Genomic DNA, 21,630 nt, shown 5'->3' with positions numbered 1-21,630 from the left:
ATTTTGCTTCAAAGAAAATTCGGTGTGTTTCAGGATTTGTGGGTTGCTTTTATCACTTTAATCTGGAAAAAATTCCTTGAGATGAGTGCAAGTCAAATGAAATTAAAAAACCTCTCTGATTAATTTTTTTTTTGTGTTGCTAAAAACATTGAAATAAAATTAGTCATAATAATTTACAACTCACAAATTCATGTTGCCATCCATTTCTATATGGAATAATAGGTAGGTTTGTCACTGCTTAGAGAAACAGAAGAAATCTAGAAAGATTTCCTGTGCTGAAATGTAGAATTTTCTGATTGTGATATAATTGACTTCTTCTATGAGGACAATATAAATGATACTAAGATACATTTACCTGACCTAGAAAGTGTTCCTCTGTTATGCTGTGCCATAGCCTTTAGTAAAACATAACATCCCAAGGCCCTGTGCCATGACAGATTAAATTTTTAAGGCACTCATGTTTACCTAAATTTGTTCTGTCATTTCTGCTGTTGTTTAATCCTGTTCCAAAGTCCTTTAATTTTGCTCTGAAAAATGCCTCTATCTAGCCCTGTCATTTTCACAGCCCTCTTGCAATACATTTTTTTTTAAACTTTTTATGGAGGAGGATCAAGTTAGAGAATGTTCAAACAAATTTGACATAGAGGAATGGGTCTGATGGGATGCAGCCAAGATTTTTGAATAAGCCATCCAATGACATCACAAGGTTACTCAATATCTTGGGAAGCTGGTTTAAACCAGGTAGATCCCTGAGGACTGGAAGAAAGCAAATTCCAGTCTTGGAGAATGGAAAAGGAGAAGATCTGAAGAGCTACAGGTCTTATCTCTATCACTGGGAAAGGTGATGTAATATTCCTTGAAACCATTTCCAAACCATTTGCTGTGGTTTAAACCCTATTGGAAATTAAGCCACACGCAGCAGCTCTTTCCCCCTCCACCCCCTCCTGTGGGAGTGAGACAAAAGGCAGATAGATATTCTGAGTTGAGGTAGGGAAACAGCAATGAGATAAGCGAGTAAGAACAACAATATTAATAACAAAAGTATAGGAGAGGGCGATTTGCATACAAAAAAGTGCTCAGCCACTGCCTGACTGACCAACACACCCAACCAGTCTCCAAGTGTGGGTGGCCACCAAGACAAAGATAAAATGCCCCCCAGATCCCCCTGCTCAAGTTTCTCCTCCACCCCATGTCATATTCACATTCTCTTCCTCTTGCAAGTGAAGTTCCTGACTTCTGACCCACAGATATGGTGTGAGTGTATGGAATAACCACCCAGGTGTGCCCACATAGCTCCAAACTCTGCCCCCTCAAGGCTACTGCGAGAACATTAACTCTGTCCAAGCCAAAAATAGGACAAAATGAAGAAAACTATGGTGACTGGGAGTAATCAACATGGATTTATGAAGAGGAAAATCATGCCTGACCAACCTAATAGCCTTCTGCGTTAGGATGAACTGTCTGATGGATGAGGGGAGAGTAGTGGATATTCAGTTTTAGTAACATCTTTGGCACTGTGTCATGCAAAATTCTCAATGATAAACTGGGGAAGTAGGGACTAGAGAAGTGAACAGTGAAGTGGACTGGAAATGGACTGAACTATTTGGCTGATAGAATTGTAGCCAGTGTCACAACTGGAGGATAATTAATAGAGGTGTAGCCCAGGGCTCTATCCCCTATCCAATACTGTTTAAAGCCTTTAGTACTGAACTGAATGCTAAGGCAGAATGTACTCTGAGCAAGTCTGAAGATGATGTAAAACTGGGGGGAGTGGCTAATGTTCCAGATGTTTGTGCTGCTGTTTAGAGGGACGAGAGAGGCAGGAGAAATGGGCTGAAAATAAATGACAGATCTTTCCCATCTATTCAGCATTGGTGAGGCTGTGTTGGGAGCACTGTGGGCACTCCTGGGATCCACAGTACAAGAGAAATGTGGACATAAGTGCAGTGAGTCCTGTGAAGGGTCACACAGATAAGTAAGGACTTGGACCATCTGTCATACAAGAAGAGGTTGAAAGAACTGTGCTTGTCTTGACTGGAAAAGACTCAGGACTCAAGAGGGATATTGTCTATGTGTACAGTAACTGATAGGATGATTTAAAGAAGGTGGAGCTAGACTCTCCTCAGTGGTGCAAAATGACCTGACAAGAGGCAATTAACAGAAACTGAAATACATGGATTTCGGTTTAAAGATAAGAAAAACATTGCCCTGTGAGAGTGATCAAACATGTCCAGAAGGTGTGGGGAGTGTCTGACATTGGAGGGAAGGTGTGATCCTGACTGGGCATGGTTCTGTGCAGTCTTGTTTTGAGCAGGAAATGGACTAGATGATTTCCAGATATCCCCTTCAACTTAAACCATTCTATGATCCAATGGAATATTTACAACTGCCAGTTCCACTGAGCTCAGTGATTGCTCAAAAAGGTGGCACAGAACAGTGGTAATAATTACTTGGAACAATTTGTCTGATGTTTCCATGTCAATATGGAACCATACTGGATTTAAATGTGATGAGACAGTATCATTTTTTAATATGATACTGTGCTTTTCAACAGAAGGAAGGCTGGCAGATCCAAGTGCCATGCTCTCTGTGTTAAAATATATAATAAGAGAGTGATAAGACACATTGCAGGCCTTATGAGTCTGATGAAATCAAAGTGCTTTGTTAAAATATTAAAACTATATAAAACAATTTCTTTGAATATAATATATTAGAAATAATTTATATGTTGCAAATATATGTATATTTGGTTTTTTTTTCTTTCAGCACCATGTGGTGGACATTTGACAGCATCAAGTGGTGTTATCTTGCCACCAGGTTGGCCAGGATATTACAAGGACTCACTTAATTGTGAATGGGTGATTGAAGCAAGACCAGGAAATTCCATTAAGATCACTTTTGACAAGTGGGTATCATAAAGTTAAACAAGAAGTAAGGTCTGAGCATACACACTTGCTTTAGTATTGAAGAATAAGTATCTATGTTAAGAACTCAAACCATAAAAAGGAACCTCATAGCAACAGTCACAATACTATTCCTACAAATAGGCAATTAAATGTGTTTTTCTATATGTGTTTTTGCTTCCATTGTACTCAGCAGGAAGTTCCAGAAATTTAGGATGCTGACTTTTTTTTCTCATTAAAGACTTCTTAGTATTTATAGGCTTATATTTATTTGCAATCTTTTTTTTTAAGTAATGTTCAGAAGCCTGAGGTTTTCAGAGATGTCTTCTTAAATGGAAATAGAAGTTTAAGTCATAAGATGGAGCATTTAAATTTTATAAAAGGAAATGAATTGCCTGAAGTTGAATGCACATGAGTGCAGTGTGATGACAATATTTCTGAGAAAATAATGAGAAACATGGGCTTTTGTGACATGTGGTGCAGTTTAAGAACTCAATTTGCTGAATTTTAGACAGATGCACACACATTTTTCATTGCAGAATTCTGGAGTTTTGTAGACAAATTGAACTGCAATGACATTAAACAAGAACTTGGAGTTTATAAAATGGAGAATTTTGATCACATATCATTTTTGAAGTACAGCAGATACACAATGAATCTACTTCAACATTATCTCAGCATTAATAGCAAATGGATTCTGTTGCTGCTCCCTAATTGCTTTAATTGCAAAGCAGTATTAATATTCTGCATTTTGGTTTTGGTAGACAAAGAAAAACTTTTCATATTTTCTTTGGAGATTTATGGACCTTTTCTGGAAGGTTTAGAAAATTGTCTAACTATACTACATCACATTATAATTTTTATTAAAAGTGTTATGCTTGTTAATAATAGTAAAACCTTGCTTTTGCAATAATTTTTTTTTTGTCAACAAGGTATTGTTACCCAGTTTAAAAATTCCATGTAAAACCTTTATTATTGCTTATAGGAAAAACTGACTTTGCCGTCTGATCTAGCAAGTTACAAATCAGTAATTGATTTTGTCAGTTAATCAATAAATAAAATATTTTTGTCAAGTATATGGTCTAATTTGGGGAAAATGGAACCCTTTTATACTTCACTATATGACTTGCTTCAAAGACATACCTAACAGAATGAAGCTTTGTACAGATGTGATATTAGTAATGTAAATTATCTCACTCTTGAGCTAATGAAGCTTAAATGTTTCTAGACAAATGTGCCTTTCCAGAGTCCTTAGAAACTTTCCAGAAGTACCAGCAAGTGACTTCATGACCCTATGATTATATTACATTGAAAAATGTTGCATTTCAAATTTTGCCTAATGCCTGGAACTGAAACAGAAAAATAAAATCTAATTGAATCAAGTCATGAGGAAAGGGGTAGAAGAATAGTGGCTGACCTGAAGATCTTTGGTACTTTGAATATTGTTAAAAAATAGTTTGATAATTTATACAGTTAACCTTTTTATCCAAAACCAACCTGACTGTACGAAGAATAGTGTAACACAATGTCCTTTAAGTCTTTTTAAAACTATCTAAGTACATTTGGAGGACATCCTACCTCTTACTAATATGAGTAAGCTAATAAACATTAACATAAACTAAAACCCAAAAATGTTACCATTAATTAGATACTTTCAGTAGTGATGAAGAACTTCCAATAACAAATTGTCTTGATTTATCACTTTTGGGAAAGCGCAAAGACTAAAACTAAAAACCAGCAACAAAACCAGACCAATTCAAAAGACAATTCATTCCCTTAAACCCTCAAAATCAGAGAAGTGAATTATAAAGTCACATTTGAGTTTGAAATGAGCAGGAATCTATTGGGATTAAAGATCATTGTCAGAGTAGCACTTGCTGTTAAGAGTTATTTTCTGGTTTCTGTCTCCAGCAAGGATTTGCCATCCATTGTTGTCATACTGCCCTGCTAAGAAAAATGCAATTGCTGGCTGAGAGCACTTTATTCCTAATTAGTTTGCCTCACAAACATAACTGTCAAAATAATTGAACTGTTCAATTACTAATCTTGAGTCTATTCATTATGAGTACAAATAAAGTATTTAAAGCAGCCTAGCTGTATCTATCTGTTTTCATCATTCTGCTGCAGGATAAATCAATGTATAATCTCTGAAATTACAGAAGAGTACTGAGAAACTGTCAAGTGCTTTAGTGATGCCCTCTGTAACAGTCTATTTGGGTAAATTAAGTACTCAGTGAGCCTTTCCAGGAACAAAATCTGATGTGTTTATGTTGCTAAGTTGTTGAAATAGTGTCCAACACGCTTCTTGAGTTTGTCAACTAACATTCTCCCAAATAATTATCAAACAGAGCCAGGAGTTTCTGTGGGCAAGCAACCATTCATAATAGGAAATTTGAATAGTATCTCCTTCTTTGAGAGTCTAAAGGATATATTTAATAGTCTGGATGTAGGCCATTCCATTCTAGCTAATTTCATTGCCAGAAACGGGTCCTGAAAATGCTTAATGTATTAGCAAACCTGCAAGCCCTGTATTCCACTTGTCAGAGTGGATAGAGAGCAGTAAAGCAATCATTTGGATTTTATCCAGCTTATCCAAATAAAGTACCATAAATCTAGAGTTTTCTGTGTAAAGAGGAAAGAATGATACAAAGTGCCTAAGTCGGTTTCCGAGCAGTCATTAGCTCTGATAGCAAAGCAAAAGCTTCCTGACTTATGGCTGTGCTTTTGTTTTCAGGGAACCATGAGAGAACAACTAGAAAGAATATTAAATACTGGCTAAAACTGAGCTTGTTCTTACTTTTATTGATGTGTCTGTAAGAATATTTTTACAAGAGCAATGCTATTTGTTCTGGAAAATGTAATGGGATGGGAGCTTGGTCATTCTGTCATCATTTCATAATGAAGTATAAAGTTTATTTACACTTCGAAGGAATGTCACATGATTTTCTCATTTCTCAAGTGTTTAATATTTTGCACTCTTCTTAAATTACAAGAATACACTTTCTTATCTCTAGACCACTTCATGTGTCCCATATTGGCAAGACAGCTAAGGGTGTTCACTTTGAAAATGTATTGTATTGTGTAGGGATTTCTGCTGCTCTCAGAAGTTGAACTAACAAGACTTATGGGAATAGAAGAGAAAAAAACTCACAACATATGCATTGCTGAAAGATGAAAATAAGAATATTGGGTCTGCATGCAAATATATTTAGAGCAGTGTAAATATCTGTATAATAGCACAAACTTCATTGACAGGAAAATTTTTGTGTGCATGGTTTAGATGCTACAGCATATCAGAATCTAATATAACCACAAACTATCTTGAAAGGCATCTGATGTAAAAAATGCCAGTTCAAGTTCATCTCAAGAAAGAGCAGGTTTGTGCTGATCGATTTAAGAACAAGTAGTAGATGACATAGATATCCATTAGGAACTGGAGAAATGTGATGTGGTTTAATGATCGGCAGACATATTGACTCTGCTGTTGATTTTAAAGTTATTTTTTCTTGTAAATCAACCCTCATTAGTCTCCTTACTTTCCATTCTAGTCTATATTACCTGTTGGGGTTTTTTTTTGACACACTAAAGTAAGAAGTCATGCTTATTATAACAGTAACAAATTTCAAAATAAAGGCTTTATTTAAATCTAGCATTTTTTACTGCTTTATTTCATAGGACAAAAACGATTACCTAAAAGTAAAGTAACAAGCTATGTTAGAATAAAAGCTTTGGATTAAAAAAAAAATTAAACACTTGATGATCTATAAAACAGCTTTTGCCAAATAGCAAATATCAGATAATGAAATTATTGAGATGAAATAATGAAGTGTTATGAAGATGTTCCTAGAGTGTCCAAATATATCTTAACCTGAGGGCAAAAAAATTTCTTGGATCTTCATACTGCAGTTCTGTTTGAGATAATTTACTTTTTTGTACCCACTAAATGTCTTTCTGAATGCCAGTCATATGGCTGATCTGAAGTATACTGAATGCCTTAAATTTTTTTTATGATACTGCAAAAAAAGCAAGGAAAATGATTCATGAAACCCTCTTTAATTTTATTCTTGGTAGTACAAGGATGGATTTGTAGCTATGTAATTTTTTTAAGTGTGGTATTCTTTGTCAGTTACAAGTGGGTTGCATTTCTATCAGTTGAAGAAAATAACACCACTTGTCCATCCACCAGCTGACTTGCATATTCCTTTTCAGATTCCAGACTGAAGTTAATTATGACACTTTGGAAGTCAGAGATGGGCCAGCAAATTCATCACCATTAATTGGAGAATACCATGGAACACAAGCACCACAGTTCCTTATTAGTACTGGAAATTATATGTATCTGCTGTTCACTACGGACAACAGTCGTTCCAGTGTTGGTTTCCTAATTCACTATGAGAGTAAGTCTGGTATTTCTCAAATAGTTTTATTTAATCTTGAAAAGATTTCTTTAATTAGAAAAGGAGCAAACAAATGGGAACAAATAAAATTCAGTAGTTATATTTGTGTAAGAACAAATTATGTTTACTCTGTGTTGTATTGACAGATAATACTGGAAGTATTCATTTTGGAAATTTTTTCTTCATGAGTTCTTTTATGAGAAGAGTCAGAGTTATTCAGAGTCCTTACAGACCTAGCTGTTTAATCAAATGCAAAATTTTAGAAGCTTTCCCTTGTGGGTAAACATATATTATTTGGGTGTCCCCTATCTTCTCTTTCTCTTTTTCTCTTTCTCTTTTCCTCTTTCTCTGTTTTATGCAAATAAATTAATAATAATATCTCCATGCATACTAAAGAATCATCGTAATAGCATTTTATTTTCAATTAAGTGCATAAAATGATGTATATTAAATGGTCTGAAGTCACACTAGTCTTTATATGATTGTACAACCATTCACTTAATTATTTACTGAAGAGTGCTTATGTGTTTAGTGCAGTTGTACCAATCTAGTAACATCACTTTTATCAGTTGTTCTTATTTGGAAACTAATCTGATTGCTGTACATTTGCTGTAATATTGAATCTGGAATAGTGACCAGATATATTTTATATCTGGCATCAAGGCTTGTCCAAATATTATAAAAAAGTTGCGCAGTGAAAGCTTGCTGAACACTTCACACCCATGTCAGTGCATTTGCTCCACAAGACTTAAGTTAATCACAGCCTCACTGTTCATATTGTCTTTTTTTCTCACATTGGATTTCACAATTGGAGCTAAAATTGTCTCCATTTTGCCTTGTGTTCTATATGTTCATGTAACATAGCTGAAATTTTCTGCAGAGTCTATCTTATTGAGCTAGACAGCATCAGGAGCTTCTGCAGCATTTCTGTGATCCTTTACTCTGTATTGGCAATTGTGTACATCACAGAGGGAGGGGCATCACAATAACTAGTAACATGGGGATACTAAGCAGATAAAGTCAGTATTTTCCAGGAGAAAAACCAGGTATAAAGAACTAATTGAAGCCTTGGGTAATCTGCCAAGGAACACAGGAGACTAAAATCATATTTTGATTTTGCTTGAAGGTATAACTATAGAAGTTGCTAATTTTAAAGATATCACAACAGAACTTCTATTGGTTTCACATTTCTTACATTTGTAGAAGACAAAGTAGTCAATTGTGAGTTTTAAGAAAAGTTTCTGGATATTTTCTTTGGAAGTTCAAATACCTTATTTGGAAGTATCTTAAAAAGCTTCCAGTTATAGTCATAACTTTGATGATAAAGTACTGTGAAGCAGAAGGCTCTTAACCTGTTTAAAATAAAAGGTTCACCATAAGCTAAACTGAGTTGAACCTGAGATATCACTCTATTTTAGCTTAATACATTCTATTAAGCTAAAATATGACTGTAATATAGCTTTAATGAGTATGTAACCCATTAAAGGTACTGTGAAGGATGTGAAGACAGTTTGTTCATTCCTCTCCTTAAATTTCTGTCATTCAGCCTTTTGATGACACCTCAAAATAGCTAATGCAAGACAGTGTAGATTAAGTCTTATGCATCTAAGCAAAGAAAAAATAATGAAGTGCCTGAAATATTTTTTAAGTAAAACTACTGATAACATATTAGGTTTTTTTAAAAAGTAATTATTCTTTTTGCAAGTGTGCTTCATGCCTCAATTGCATTTTCCCAATCTCTCAGCTTCCCTAGTTATGTGTTTTGAGTAAGGTTTGTTTAGTTGGTTGGTTGGTTTGTTTGTTTGTTTATTGATTGTTTGTTTTTGTAGGGGGCTTTTTGTTCCTCATTCTGTGAAGTAGGTTGTGCAATCTTAGTCTTTTTCTTAACTGAAAACAGATAGAAATACTTTAACTGCAGATTCCTGTAATGTAAATTGTTCCTTTTTTTGTTGTTTTTGTTTAAAATCTGATTTTTTTTCCTTCCTAATATAAGAGAACATTATATTTTGCAAAGCAAATTGATACATTATTTCTTCAATTCAAATGCTTTACTTACAATTCTGTGCTTTTTGTGGACTAATATTTCCTTCTATCCTAAAATTTATCTGAAAAATAGATCATATTTTAGTCATGTATTGAGACAGTCAAATTACACTATACACCTATATATATTTGAAAATTACAATTCTCTTACACAGTCAGCAAAATTGTTTAAAAATCAAAGATTACCCATCTTAGTAAAAAAATTCCTTATTGAGGAATTGAAAAAATCTACAAAATCAATATTGTGATTTTTCTTAGTGAAACTCATCAGAACTTAAAAAATAGACATAATCCTTTATTCATAATGGATAAAATGAGGTATTTGTTTAGATTAGGTTTCAGAAAATAACTTTTTAGGCTCAGAAATATGCAATCTTCATGGGTTTGATAAAGTGTTGAAACCAGTCAGATGGCCCACAATCAATTTTAGCTGTAATAACATAGCATCAAAATACTTAACACTTTTTTACTTGATTAAAAAGATAATTCTTTGAATAGTCTGGATATGAGGAAAGGATTCATACAATTTTATGAGGCAGGATACAGTCAATGGAAAAAGATTTGAAATGTTGGGGAACATTTTTTGTTTCAGCAGTCTGTATTACTATGACTAAGAATCCATACAGAGGCTAAATAGGAAAGGAAGATTTTGGGGAAGTGACCATAAAATAATAGTTTATGACTGGTAAGAAGTGAAGGAATGAAGCAACATGGTGAATAAATTAATGGTTTGCAAAAATCTGAACCACCAAATTTGTAGACATTCACTCAAGGTGAATGTCCTTGAGCCCTTACAAATGAATTCCTAAAGTCAGTTATAAAAGAAATTGATGAAAAGTACAGGAGAAAACTATTATTCATTTTTTGGTGGTTTTGGCTTGGTTCGGTTTGGTTTAGTTTGTTTTGTTATGGCTTTCCCTTGGTTTTGTTTCATTTTGGGGGGTTTTGTGTTTGTTTTGTTTCTTTTTTTTAATTTAGTTTTTAATTTTAGAGAAAGGTTTCTGTAGCTATTTAAAAATCTCTTTTAATGATGTAATTCTAGAGTTAATAATGTAGATACTAGATATATTCAAATATTGCTATAGATAGCAATCAGAGAATTACACAGATCTCTTAGGATAAACTACATATTTAATTCCAAGCCTAAGAAACAGAAAGACTGTAACAAAAATATCTATAAATATATTCAAATAAGGGAAAAAAAATTACTCAAAAAAAGCTTCATCAAAAATCAGCTGTCACAGGCAAGACTAAATGTTTTGTTCCTGTTTTGCAACTTTTACAGAAAACAAATAATTTTTACCATAAACTTAACATAATTAAGTGAACATTTTCAAGGTAAGAGTACAGCATCTCTAGAGAGAGTACTACACAATATTGAAATATTTAAGTATTTTTTATTCATCAGAGACTGTTGAAATTCCCTGTGGTATACTGAGAGGCAAAGTGGAAGGACCACTCCACTGAAAATTATGTCTGAAAATTCAAATCTGTCAGGAAGTTTAAAAAAATTCAGAAGGGCACAGACTTTTCCAAGCAAGCATGAAGAGGAAAAAAATAGAAGATATTTGGACCAGAAGGATCAAGGACATTAGTTTTATCTTTGCTCTTGAAAGATACTAGTTTAAAGCTGATAAACATAATGATAAGAAATAAATTACTTGTATTTGATAAAACAGATTATGTCAAACCAACTTAATTTCTTTCTTGACAGGTTCACTGCTTTTGTAGATTTGGAAATGGAAAGGGGAGGAAATAGTTCTGTGCTGCTATTCATAAGGCTCTTAGAACTCTTTCAGAGAAGAACATAGACATTTAATGTGGATGAAATTATTGCAGTACAATAAATGTACAATGAGGTACAGTAGGCACTGGAAAAACTTTTTCACAAAGGCTGAGGAATCTCCATCCTTGGAGATACTAAAAATACATCCAGGAATGGATCTACCTGTGCAACCAGCTTTAGGTGACCTTCCTTGAGCAGGGGGGTTGAACTACATGACCCCAGAGGTTCCTTCCAGCCTAAATTGTTATGTGATTTCTATGATGCTTTGAAAAAAAAAAGAAAAAAAAGATTTTGATGACAATATAAGAATAATTTTTTAACAAAGTTAAAGAACAACTTTTAGCAAAGTTACAATTTGAGGATGATTTGAACCTACAATTATACTAAGCACTATGATTGAGAAGGTTGGAATTCAAAACAAGCTAGATGAACTGAAGAAAGAGTGTAAAACAAAAGCAATTTGATTCTACAAAGAAACTTGCTAAGCCTAAATGGGGAAGGAGAAGTAACATGCACAAATACAAAATAGAAATACAATAAAAAAAAGATTTGGATATCCCTCAGAACCTACATAATCTAGAGAAAAATGTAGTAGTATTGCAAAAAGTTGAATCTTCTAGACATTGTATTTAACCATCTAAAAAACCAAAAGACAATTTCAGAAAATACAATTTTTTTTTGTTTTATCTAGGATTTGTTAAAAAATTATTTCACTTCATTTTGATGACCAGGGAGACTTTTGTGTCCAGTTTGTGACACAGTTTAAAAAGACTAGAATATTGCTAACATGGAAAATATGACACACAAAGAGTCATTGAAAGGTTTGTGCTTTTTTAGAAGTATGACTTGGCAGGCAGGGGGTAAAGCCTGATAATGGTGTCATGGTCCCAGGTAGCTCATAATTGCAGCCTGTCCTAGAGTTTGATCTACTGCCTGTGCTCCTTCTCAATCAACTCTTTACAATTATTTTCCAACTACATTTATCACTGTTGTGCCAGAATTGTGCCATATTTCTCGTATCAAAGAATTACCCAGTATTTAATTTTAGGTTATCTCCTATTAAGAAAAATAATCAAATCTTCAGGCAAAGAAGCAAAGAAAAAATATTTATTTTCAGCTATGTTCATAATAGCTGAAACTTACATACTGAATATTTTTCCCTGGGAATGAAACTACTTTGCCTGAGCTGATTTTATATATTTAACACTACTACTTCAGTCAGGAAATTGGAAGCTGATAAATTTTCTATAGGTTTTGGTCTTGCAAAAATGTGAAACAATGGAGTCAATGTAAGTTTGAATTCTCATTTCAAAAATAACCTGATGAGTTTACCTGTTGTGTGTGATTCAGAATGCCAAAGCAGCTGATGTGTTCAGACAGGGGTGGTAGGCTGCCCTAAGAGGAAGGAATTTTAAGAGTGCTGCTGGGGACCTCCACCTACACTAACATATTTCAAAGTATGAGTCATGTTTTATCTGAAAAAACCTAATGTGCATCAAAGTTAAAATTTCATCTAGATGAAATTAAGGGCACTTACAATGCAGAATATTATAGACTTAAATGGTTTCTTTGAGCCTTTATTAAGCAGTTTTATCCAGGTGAAGGGAATCTAAAAGTGCACTGTTAGCTAACACGGTATATTTGCATTAAGAATATGCAGTCAAGTCTAGAGAAACTTATTAATCTAGAATTTAAGTATGTCAGAGTTGCCTCATGAAAACTGGATCATAAGCTTTCAAATCTGAATTCTAAGTGAGATATAAAAAGAGCTGGAAGGTACAGAGAATATTTTTCTGTGAAAGCTAGAGTCATTCTTTATGCTTTTTTTTATTTGTAGTCCTGATTCCAACACTCATATAGTTCTGAACCCTTCACTTTATGCCCTGATAAATCATTTTTTTTCCTTAGTTTTGAACTCCTCCTACTTTGTTTCTAATGCTGTATGACAGTCCTGGATAAACAGGGCAAGGTAGGAGCAGTAAACTGAGAGTACAGCTTCCACAGAAAGAGTTAGAGGCGCACAAGCAGCTGAGAGGACCAGCACCTTCTTCACCCTTCAGAGGGCTAAGAAACTAGGAAATGCCTGTGAAGAAGGCAGTTGTGGTGGATTAACCTTGCTAGATCCCAGGTGCCCAAATCTTAGAAACACCTTCCCCCTACCCCTCTGTTCTTCTTTGGCTGAACTCCACTATCAGTTTTATCTACCTCCTCCTGCTGAGAGGTGCAGGGGGACAGGGCATGAAGTGATCAGTTTACCATACATTATCGTTGCTGCCCCTTCCTCCTCGGTGGAAGATCCCTCAGACTCTACTCCTCCTCCAGCATTGGGTTTCTCCCCCAGGAGACAGCCTTCCATCAATATTTAAAATTTGAATTCTTCCCATTATCTAGAACTCTTAATGAATGGTTCTGGCCTGGGGTGCAATCTTTCAGGAGCAGAGTGCTCCAGTGTAGGTCTCCCACAGCGTCACAAATCCTGCAGGCAAAGCTGTTCCACAATGGGCTCCTGTCTCCACCAGGCCACAGATTCTGCCAGGAGTCTGTTCCATTGTGGACTTCCCATAAGATCACAGCTCCTTTGAGCATCCATTTCCTCCAGGGTGGAGTCCTGCCCAGACTGCAGGTGGATCTCTGATCCACTGTGAACCTTCATAGGCTGCAGTTGGACAGTTGCTTCACCATGATCTCCAGCATGGATTGCAGGGGATTCCAAACCTTGAGCACCTCTTCCTTCTTCATTGACCTTAGTCTCTCAGAATTCTTGCTCTCACATTCTCACTCTTCTCTATGGCTACTGTTTTTCTGCAGCAACTTTTTGTGTCCTTCTTAACTATGTTATCCCAGAGGCTCTACCACCATCTCTGAGGTGCTCAGCCTTTGCCAGCAGCAGGCCCATCCTGATGCCAGATGGCATTGGTTCTGTTGGACATGTGGGAAGTTCATGGCAGCTCCTCACAGAAACCACTCCTGTAGCCACCCCTGTCTGCTAACTAAGACTTGTCCATGCACAGGGGTGAGGGTGAAGGGGTATTTTATTTTGATTTTGTTTCTCACCATTCTAGACTATTTTTAATTTGCAATAAATTAAATAATTTCTTCTCAAATTGAGTCTGGTTTTACTGTGATGGTAGTTATTAAATGATCTGCTTGTCTTTGTCTCAGCCCTTGAATTTCTTCATGTTGTTTTTCTACCTTGTTCTCTCCCCCTGTACTGTTGAAGGGGATAATGAGAGAGCAGCTGAGTGGGGGACTGGCTGCCAGACAAGGTCAATTCACCTCACATAGTAACAGAAAATAAAAGAAATTCCTGTCATCCCAATAGCGAGTCTCTATTTGTTTCCCTCATGTGCCTATATTATTGTTCATTATACTATTAAATTCCACAATCATTTGCTATCACTAGAAGCACAATGTATAATGTTCAGTTAATGAGCCCTCATTTGATAATTTCAGGGATTTTTCTTCAGTGGATAGCTCCAGGTTTATTTGCCAAAAACTATTTAATGTCTCTAGAAGACATAATTACCAGAGACTCTTTCTGTCAGATAAGAGTTATAAAATTGTGAAAGCTATATTATTTGCCATTCTTTTTTTTTCATACATAGGAAAATATCTGTAAGAATTCAGCAGTTTGTGACCTCTTCAATTACAGTTTTTTGACAGTGTTTCTTGTTGTACCAAATGATCATAACTATGCAGAGGAAAATTGAGTTGTCCTGCAGTATCAGAAACTGAATAGATGAAATAATCAAATATGACTTTTGTACTTGTAAAATCTTTATTCCTAGTTTAAACTGTAGTACCTTCCTATAGTTTCAGATGTCCAGTAGTTTTATTGTTTTGGTGTTTTTAATTGATTGACAAAATGTCTTGAAGTGCAAGTCTTCTTCTATTTCATTTGGACTTTCCTATTCTATGAAACTTAAAATTGGAAAACCATTCTGTAAGTCAGGCAGCAGCTAGAAAGAAGGTTATATATCCCATATTGGTTCTCAGGCAATGCTAACTAGGATTTTTGGAGGGTCTTTCTTTCTCCTGTCTTTCTTGTTTTGTATTTTGTTTGGGTCTTTTTATTTCTCTTTACTATCTGAAAAAAAGGTGAAAAAACCAAAATTAAATCTGTGTGTTTCAGGTGTTACTCTGGAATCAGATTCTTGCCTTGACCCAGGAATTCCTGTGAATGGCCATCGCCATGGTAACAACTTTAATATCCGCTCCACAGTAACCTTCAGCTGTGATCCAGGATATACACTGAGTGATGAAGAACCACTCATATGTGAAAGAAACCATCAGTGGAATCATGCATTACCCAGCTGTGATGGTAAGGGTCAAGCTCTTCAGATAGCAGGTCTAAAGTCCACAAAAGTTAATCTATTATTTTGCAGAACTAATTAAGCTTGTCATTGCTACTACCTCCTTTTAATTTCAGTAAGAAACACACTTTTAAAAAATTATTTTATTGTTATTAAAAGCCACGATTTACATCTCTGTATCAGTTTTTAGTGAAATACTAAAAAAAAAACAGGTACATATTCACAAATAGCAAAATTCAGATTCTTGGAGTGTTCCATTGTTCAACTGTGAGTCAAAATGGTGCCATACAACTAATACTTTCAACACAAAGCCAATAAAATTAATTTATATTTTAAACTCTAAATACTGCATGCCAAAATGATTGTTTAAAATTTAGGATGCTTAGTACTAAAGCAGATAAACCATGATCAGCCAATGTAATTAATTTTCTTAACATATTTTTGCTTTGAAACTTTGGTTAGTTTAATAATTGTTTTGGTGGATATGAAGTATGAAACTGTGTAGAGCTTTCATGAAACATTTTTAAAATGTTGAATTTCTTAATGGTTTAACCACAGCCTGCAACCAAGCCTCACATTGCTGCTTTCTCATTCCCATCAGCAGGATCAGGGAGAGAATCAGAAGCCAAAAAGTGATAATACTCCTGGGGTGAGATAAAGACAGTTTAGTAAGGAAAGCAAAATCTGTGCAGACAAGCAAAGCAAACCAAGGAATTTATTCACTGGTTCCCAAGGACAGCAGGTATTCAGTCATCTCCAGAAGAGCAGATGACAAATATCATCAATCTGAACTGCTCCATTTTCCCTTTTTCTCCCCATTTTATATACTGAGCCTGCTGCCGTATGCTGTGGGGTATTCTTTGGATTAGCTGCAGTCACCTGTTCCTGCTGTGTCTCCTTCTAATCTCCCACTCACCCCCAGCTTCCTCCCCAGTGGGACATATGAAAAGCAGAAAAAGTCTTGGCTCTGTGCAAACCCTGCTCAGAAATAACAAAAGCTTCTCTGTACTATTAACCGTGTGCTCAGCACCAATCCAAAACACAGCCCCATACTGAGAAGAAAAATAGTTATACATCAGCACAACTGTGTTCCAAAATATTTCTGTGTTCTTTTTTGTAATTGGATTTTTGGCTAAGTTCTGGTTCTGTGATTCACTGAAACAACCTAAATTCTTCATGGAATCCTTGTATAGTTGCTACAAAATCCCTCTTGCAGAACCACAGAACAATGGCAAAGAAAGGCTCCTGCTTTACTGAATTACTTACATTAATGTATTTCTAACTTGCTTTTCAGGTCCAAGGTTTTCATTGATTACAGTGGAGTGTCAGAGGACAAACTTAGATTCAGCAAAGTATTTCAGTTTCTCATTCTGTTTTAAACTTTTTTGTTAAATCTGAGCACTAGTCTTCTTCTAACTCTCACTACAGCCTTCTGGCCCCATTCTCAAAATATATAAAGCACCAAAGACTATTATAGAAGTGAGGTAATCTAGCATTCAGACTCACTCACCTTGTAATCACCACAACCCATTCCTCCTTTACAAGTACAGACACAAAGCATTTTTAATTTTTTTTCATTGTTTTTATGGGTTTCTTTCCTTGTTTTCTTTGCCATGACGAATTGACAAATGCAGAGAAATCTTAAGCTTGAAGAGTATTCTCTTGTTTTTCTACTTACTTTTAATAAAATGTGTAGATGTATTTTTGAGTTAAAATATCAGTATTTAACTCTTTTGTTTGCATATGAATGTTGATCTCTTGGAAGATCTAGTTAATTTTCACTCATTGAAAGAGATTTTTTTCCCAGATTTTTTTCTTTTTTTTTCATGTAAGTGTATGTCAAGAAAATGTCAAGCCTTTCTGGAGTATGTTTGCTAAGCAAGCAACACATAAGGGCTCAACATACATTCAGTCTGTTCTTTTCCTCACAGATTAAACTCCATTATATTAACTAGTCTAACATGGCATAGACCTCACACTCTATTAAATAATCATTCTGTTAGTGTATTTGCCTTTTGAGGCTCAACAAGTTGTGACCCAGATTTTTAGATTGTGAAAGATTTAACTGAGGTGGAAATGAGCATTTTGCACTCATCTCTCGAGTACTGATGTTCTCAAAATTTTTACTTCAGAAATTAATTTAGCAGAATAATGCTTAAGGGAAAATCATGTTGCTTTCTTTCATGCCAACAAAGAAGAAATAAACCTGCATACAAATACAAATGGTTAAAGTTCCCCCTAAGTAATGTGTCATTCTCAAAATATGCTAATGCCAAGGTGGAACATGAAAATAATTTTTGAGTGACAGGTAAATTAAAGCACATGAATTCCATATTTTAAATTTTGTTTAAAATAAGGAAATGATTTTTGAAATATGTCATATATCCTTTAAGTAATGTTACACAGTCAAATATTTTTCTTCCTTCTGTGGTGTTTACAGACTAAGATAAGGATTTTTGAATGAATGTGTTATTGTTCATTTATGGAACTGTAAACCTGATATCCGTAACACTGTTCTTCATTATTAAGCATTGTTGTCAACCATATATTTACTGTGGGTTTAGTCAAATGTGTTTTAATTCATACTTAAATATGAATTTAGTATGCAGAAATAACTATATTCAGGTAAAACCAGGTTGGAAGCATTTCTTTCCTTTTACTTATAAATATATAAAAGTTACATAAATTCAAAAATCATTAAAAACTTTAACAAAAACCTTAGTCTAATAAGAAATGAAAAAAGGGAACTTAAGCTATAAACCAAGTATATGTATATATATATACATGCATTTACATAAAGGTACTGCAAGTTTATTGTATATTTTTTCATTTATATTTTCCATCCAGTTAAAGGCAAAGTGTATCACTCTATGTGAGGAAGAAGACTAAAAGCATCTTAATGTTTTATTGCATTATTGTTTAAATATTTAGTATATTAAAATTTTAAAAAACAACAGCATAAAAACTGGACAGCAAGAGATGAGTGAAAAGTACAATCATGCTGTATTTATAAGATCTGTGAGCAATTCAGAATGCAAATCTTAAACATTAATTAATTTGCTATGCAAATTTGAACAGCCTAGTTTAGCAAATTCTAGTATGCATAAAATTTTTTCTAGCATAGTTCTCATGTCTTCCAAAATATTCAATTCCAAATAAATTACTTATGATGGGACAATCTAAATTTTTTAAAAAGAGGAAGTTACACTTTTTCCCCTGAGTTTTACAGTAATCATCAAACTTTTACTTACTTGAAAAAATGTGCTTTTTACTGAAGTATTTTTGTTTGTTAAAAATGCAGTTGAATGTATGCCTTTCAAAATATTTAGTGAAAGAAATGTAGCAGCAAGATATTTTTTGTATTATTTCACAAAAATATCCTCTTATTTCTTATATACTACTGCAATAGGAATTGACACTTGCAATAATTTTTTGTGTGTGTTCTGCTAACTAACAAGAGAGACTGTAAGCGAAAATAAACTCCTTTTCAAGGACTAATTTAGGAGAAAACAAATTGTTGTCAAAATTAATGTTGCAGCTTTGGATTAATTAACTTCTTATTTTAATACTCTATTTTTAATTTTAAGTGTAGGTGAAAAATGAATTCTGTCTTTCTTCCTCTCTCTCTTTCACTCTTTCAAACTCTTTTACAAGAAAGGCTTTTTGTATGATTGTCTTTTTTTTTTTTTTTTTCTTTCTTCTTAAGCTTTATGTGGTGGATATATTCATGGGAAGAGTGGAACTGTTCTTTCTCCAGGTTTCCCTGATTTTTACCCAAACTCTTTAAACTGCACGTGGACTATTGAAGTGTCCCATGGCAAGGGTAAGTATCTAAGATGGTTTGCATATATGAAATGTCTGTATGGAAAAAAAAAATCAGACACACATAGCTAAAAAAGGAAATGTCCGTTATGAATTAAGCCAACACTTTCTGCCATTCCTTTGAGGAAGAAGTTTACGTGCCCAAAATAAATATCTTCAAAGTTGGGATTTCCTGTTTGTGTTTATTTTTTAAAGGAAGAATTATTTTTAAAGTTGCCAGAGACAGTGTGTTTTAGTGTCAGAAAAATGGGAAAGAATGAAATAGGTAAAAAATGGGAAAAGAATAGCTACTGGTTAAATTGCTCTAAATTTCTTTCATTCAAATATGTCAGGATCTTATTGATGGCTCTTTGCTATTATTGAGCATAAAGGAATAGATTGGATCTGTGTATTGGTAACCAAGGATTTCAGACTTAAACCATTAGAGCAAAAACATATATATCTTTATGTTCCATATACAGTAGAGTAATATCTGAGTAAAAAATTTACTGAGAAGTACATGGGAAGTTTCTACTTTTTAAAATCTTCTTAAAGACTTGTTTGTGTTTTTTGGGTTTTTTTTGGTTTAGAACTCATAAAACATTTTAAATGTAAAATATATGAGTAAATGTGCTAAGAAGAATGTTGTTCCCCACAGTAAATTTTTAAATTTATCATATATATTGTATTTGAAAATTTATTGTATTTGAATACTGAACTGTAAGTCAAAATTGAATTCCTTATTGAATTGGAAGTTGGCAAATGAAAAAAAAATCAGTCATTATGTCAGTTAAATGATCAGTTCCAGAAAATAGGAATCTGTATCTATGTATGACTGTACATAAAACATCTGTATGCTTTGTCCTTGTATTTGGAAACTTCCCTGAAGCTTAGAATTAAAAGCCAGAATTGTGTTGGAGGAAATCCGAAAATAAAACACAAATACAAAATTTCAGCCAAGTAATAATGTACATCTCTTAGGTAATAATGAAATCAAGATATTATAAGTAAAAGAGAATCACACAAACATGAATAGCAGCTAAATAATACAAATTTGAATTTTCAAAGTGCTGTATAAAAATAGCACTGAATGCCATCAATTCTCTTATAGGAACTCTTGGTTTAAAGTGAGCTAAACAAGCATCCTCATTGCACATATTATTCAGTTGAGCTCATGTGCTTTCTGCAACCTTTATTTTCAGAATTTCCTGGTTTTATTCTATTTCTCAAAAAGTTTCTGTGTAACATAAAAATTGCTTTCTGTGTCACCTACATGTGAAGGAATAGAAAAACTTGTATTAAATGCTTTTCTTTCCTCCCTTTTTAATTCTTTTAAAGGTGTACAGCTGGTTTTTCATACTTTTCACCTTGAGAGCTCTCATGACTATTTGCTCATCACTGAAGATGGGAGCTTCACAGAACCAGTAGCCAGATTAACTGGCTCAGTCCTACCCCCTACAATTAAAGCCGGCCTTTTTGGAAATTTTACTGCGCAGCTTCGGTTTATATCTGATTTTTCAATTTCTTATGAAGGTTTCAACATAACATTTTCAGGTAATGAATTCCATTCTGTTAAATATCCTGAAACTGCTCCAGATGATATTTCACTTGCAGATAACAGAAATATTATGAAACACCATAAAGTAAAAAAAAAAAAAAAAAAAAAAAAAAAAAAAAAAAAAATTTAAAACAAACAAACAAACAAAAACAAAAAAAAAAAAGCAACTTGTTATCAGAATTGTATAGTCATAAAAAAACTGTTTAAGGTTTAAAAAGGTGGGCAAAGGAATCAAGAAGAATGTTGGTGATTTGACTGTTATACGTTTGCCCTGTTCTCACACAAGCATTAAAACTGTTGAAAAAGAAATTTGGAAGAAAATTAAGGGGAAAAAATTACAAAGATAGAAGGTACTGGTTCAGAAAAAATGAACTAACTTTTTCTGAAGTATAGAAACTTTAAAAAAGCAGTGGTGTGATGACTCAGATTCACAAAGGACTCTAAATTGTAGACTGATTTAGAAATGGAAAATGTGTATATAAATAAAACACTTATTAGCTATTGATGTTTCTAAAAGTTATCTCTTTAAGATAAGGGAAACGTGTTACTGCTTCTTATTTACAGTCTTCTAAAACTAGATGACATCTAATATACTTTTCTCAGTAATTTTCTTTGCCTATCTCCATTACTAGGAAGTAGAATTAAAGATGTAGCAGGGCATCTCACCTCCCGACAAGAGCTCATCTATTGTTTATTAGCTGGTCAGATAAACAGGATGAGCTGTCTTGTAGTGAGTTATTTTGTCACCTTAGCCAAAATGGCCAGCGCTCTGGCACCTCCCAGCTGCCTCACTTTTGAAGTGAGATCTGGAAGGTAAGCTGGATTTCTT

General features: G+C 34.1%; 1 protein-coding gene across 2 annotated transcripts in view; it reads left to right on the top strand.

Annotated features, from left to right (window-relative positions):
- The window catches only part of CSMD1 (CUB and Sushi multiple domains 1), a 1,052,613-nt gene that overhangs the window by 804,157 nt on the left and 226,826 nt on the right, over positions 1 to 21,630 (top strand). For both annotated transcript variants that reach the window (XM_058020501.1, XM_058020500.1), the window contains exons 16-20: positions 2,767 to 2,905; positions 7,113 to 7,300; positions 15,262 to 15,450; positions 19,149 to 19,265; positions 20,582 to 20,797. In XM_058020501.1, the coding sequence (XP_057876484.1) occupies positions 2,767 to 2,905; positions 7,113 to 7,300; positions 15,262 to 15,450; positions 19,149 to 19,265; positions 20,582 to 20,797 (849 nt within the window). The remainder of the gene's footprint in view (positions 1 to 2,766; positions 2,906 to 7,112; positions 7,301 to 15,261; positions 15,451 to 19,148; positions 19,266 to 20,581; positions 20,798 to 21,630) is intronic.

The sequence above is a fragment of the Melospiza georgiana genome, chromosome 3 (genome assembly GCF_028018845.1).
Source record: "Melospiza georgiana isolate bMelGeo1 chromosome 3, bMelGeo1.pri, whole genome shotgun sequence".
Lineage (NCBI taxonomy): Eukaryota > Metazoa > Chordata > Aves > Passeriformes > Passerellidae > Melospiza > Melospiza georgiana.
The sequence above is the reverse complement of the archived record's forward strand: the minus strand, read 5'-3'. Positions and strand labels throughout refer to the sequence as shown.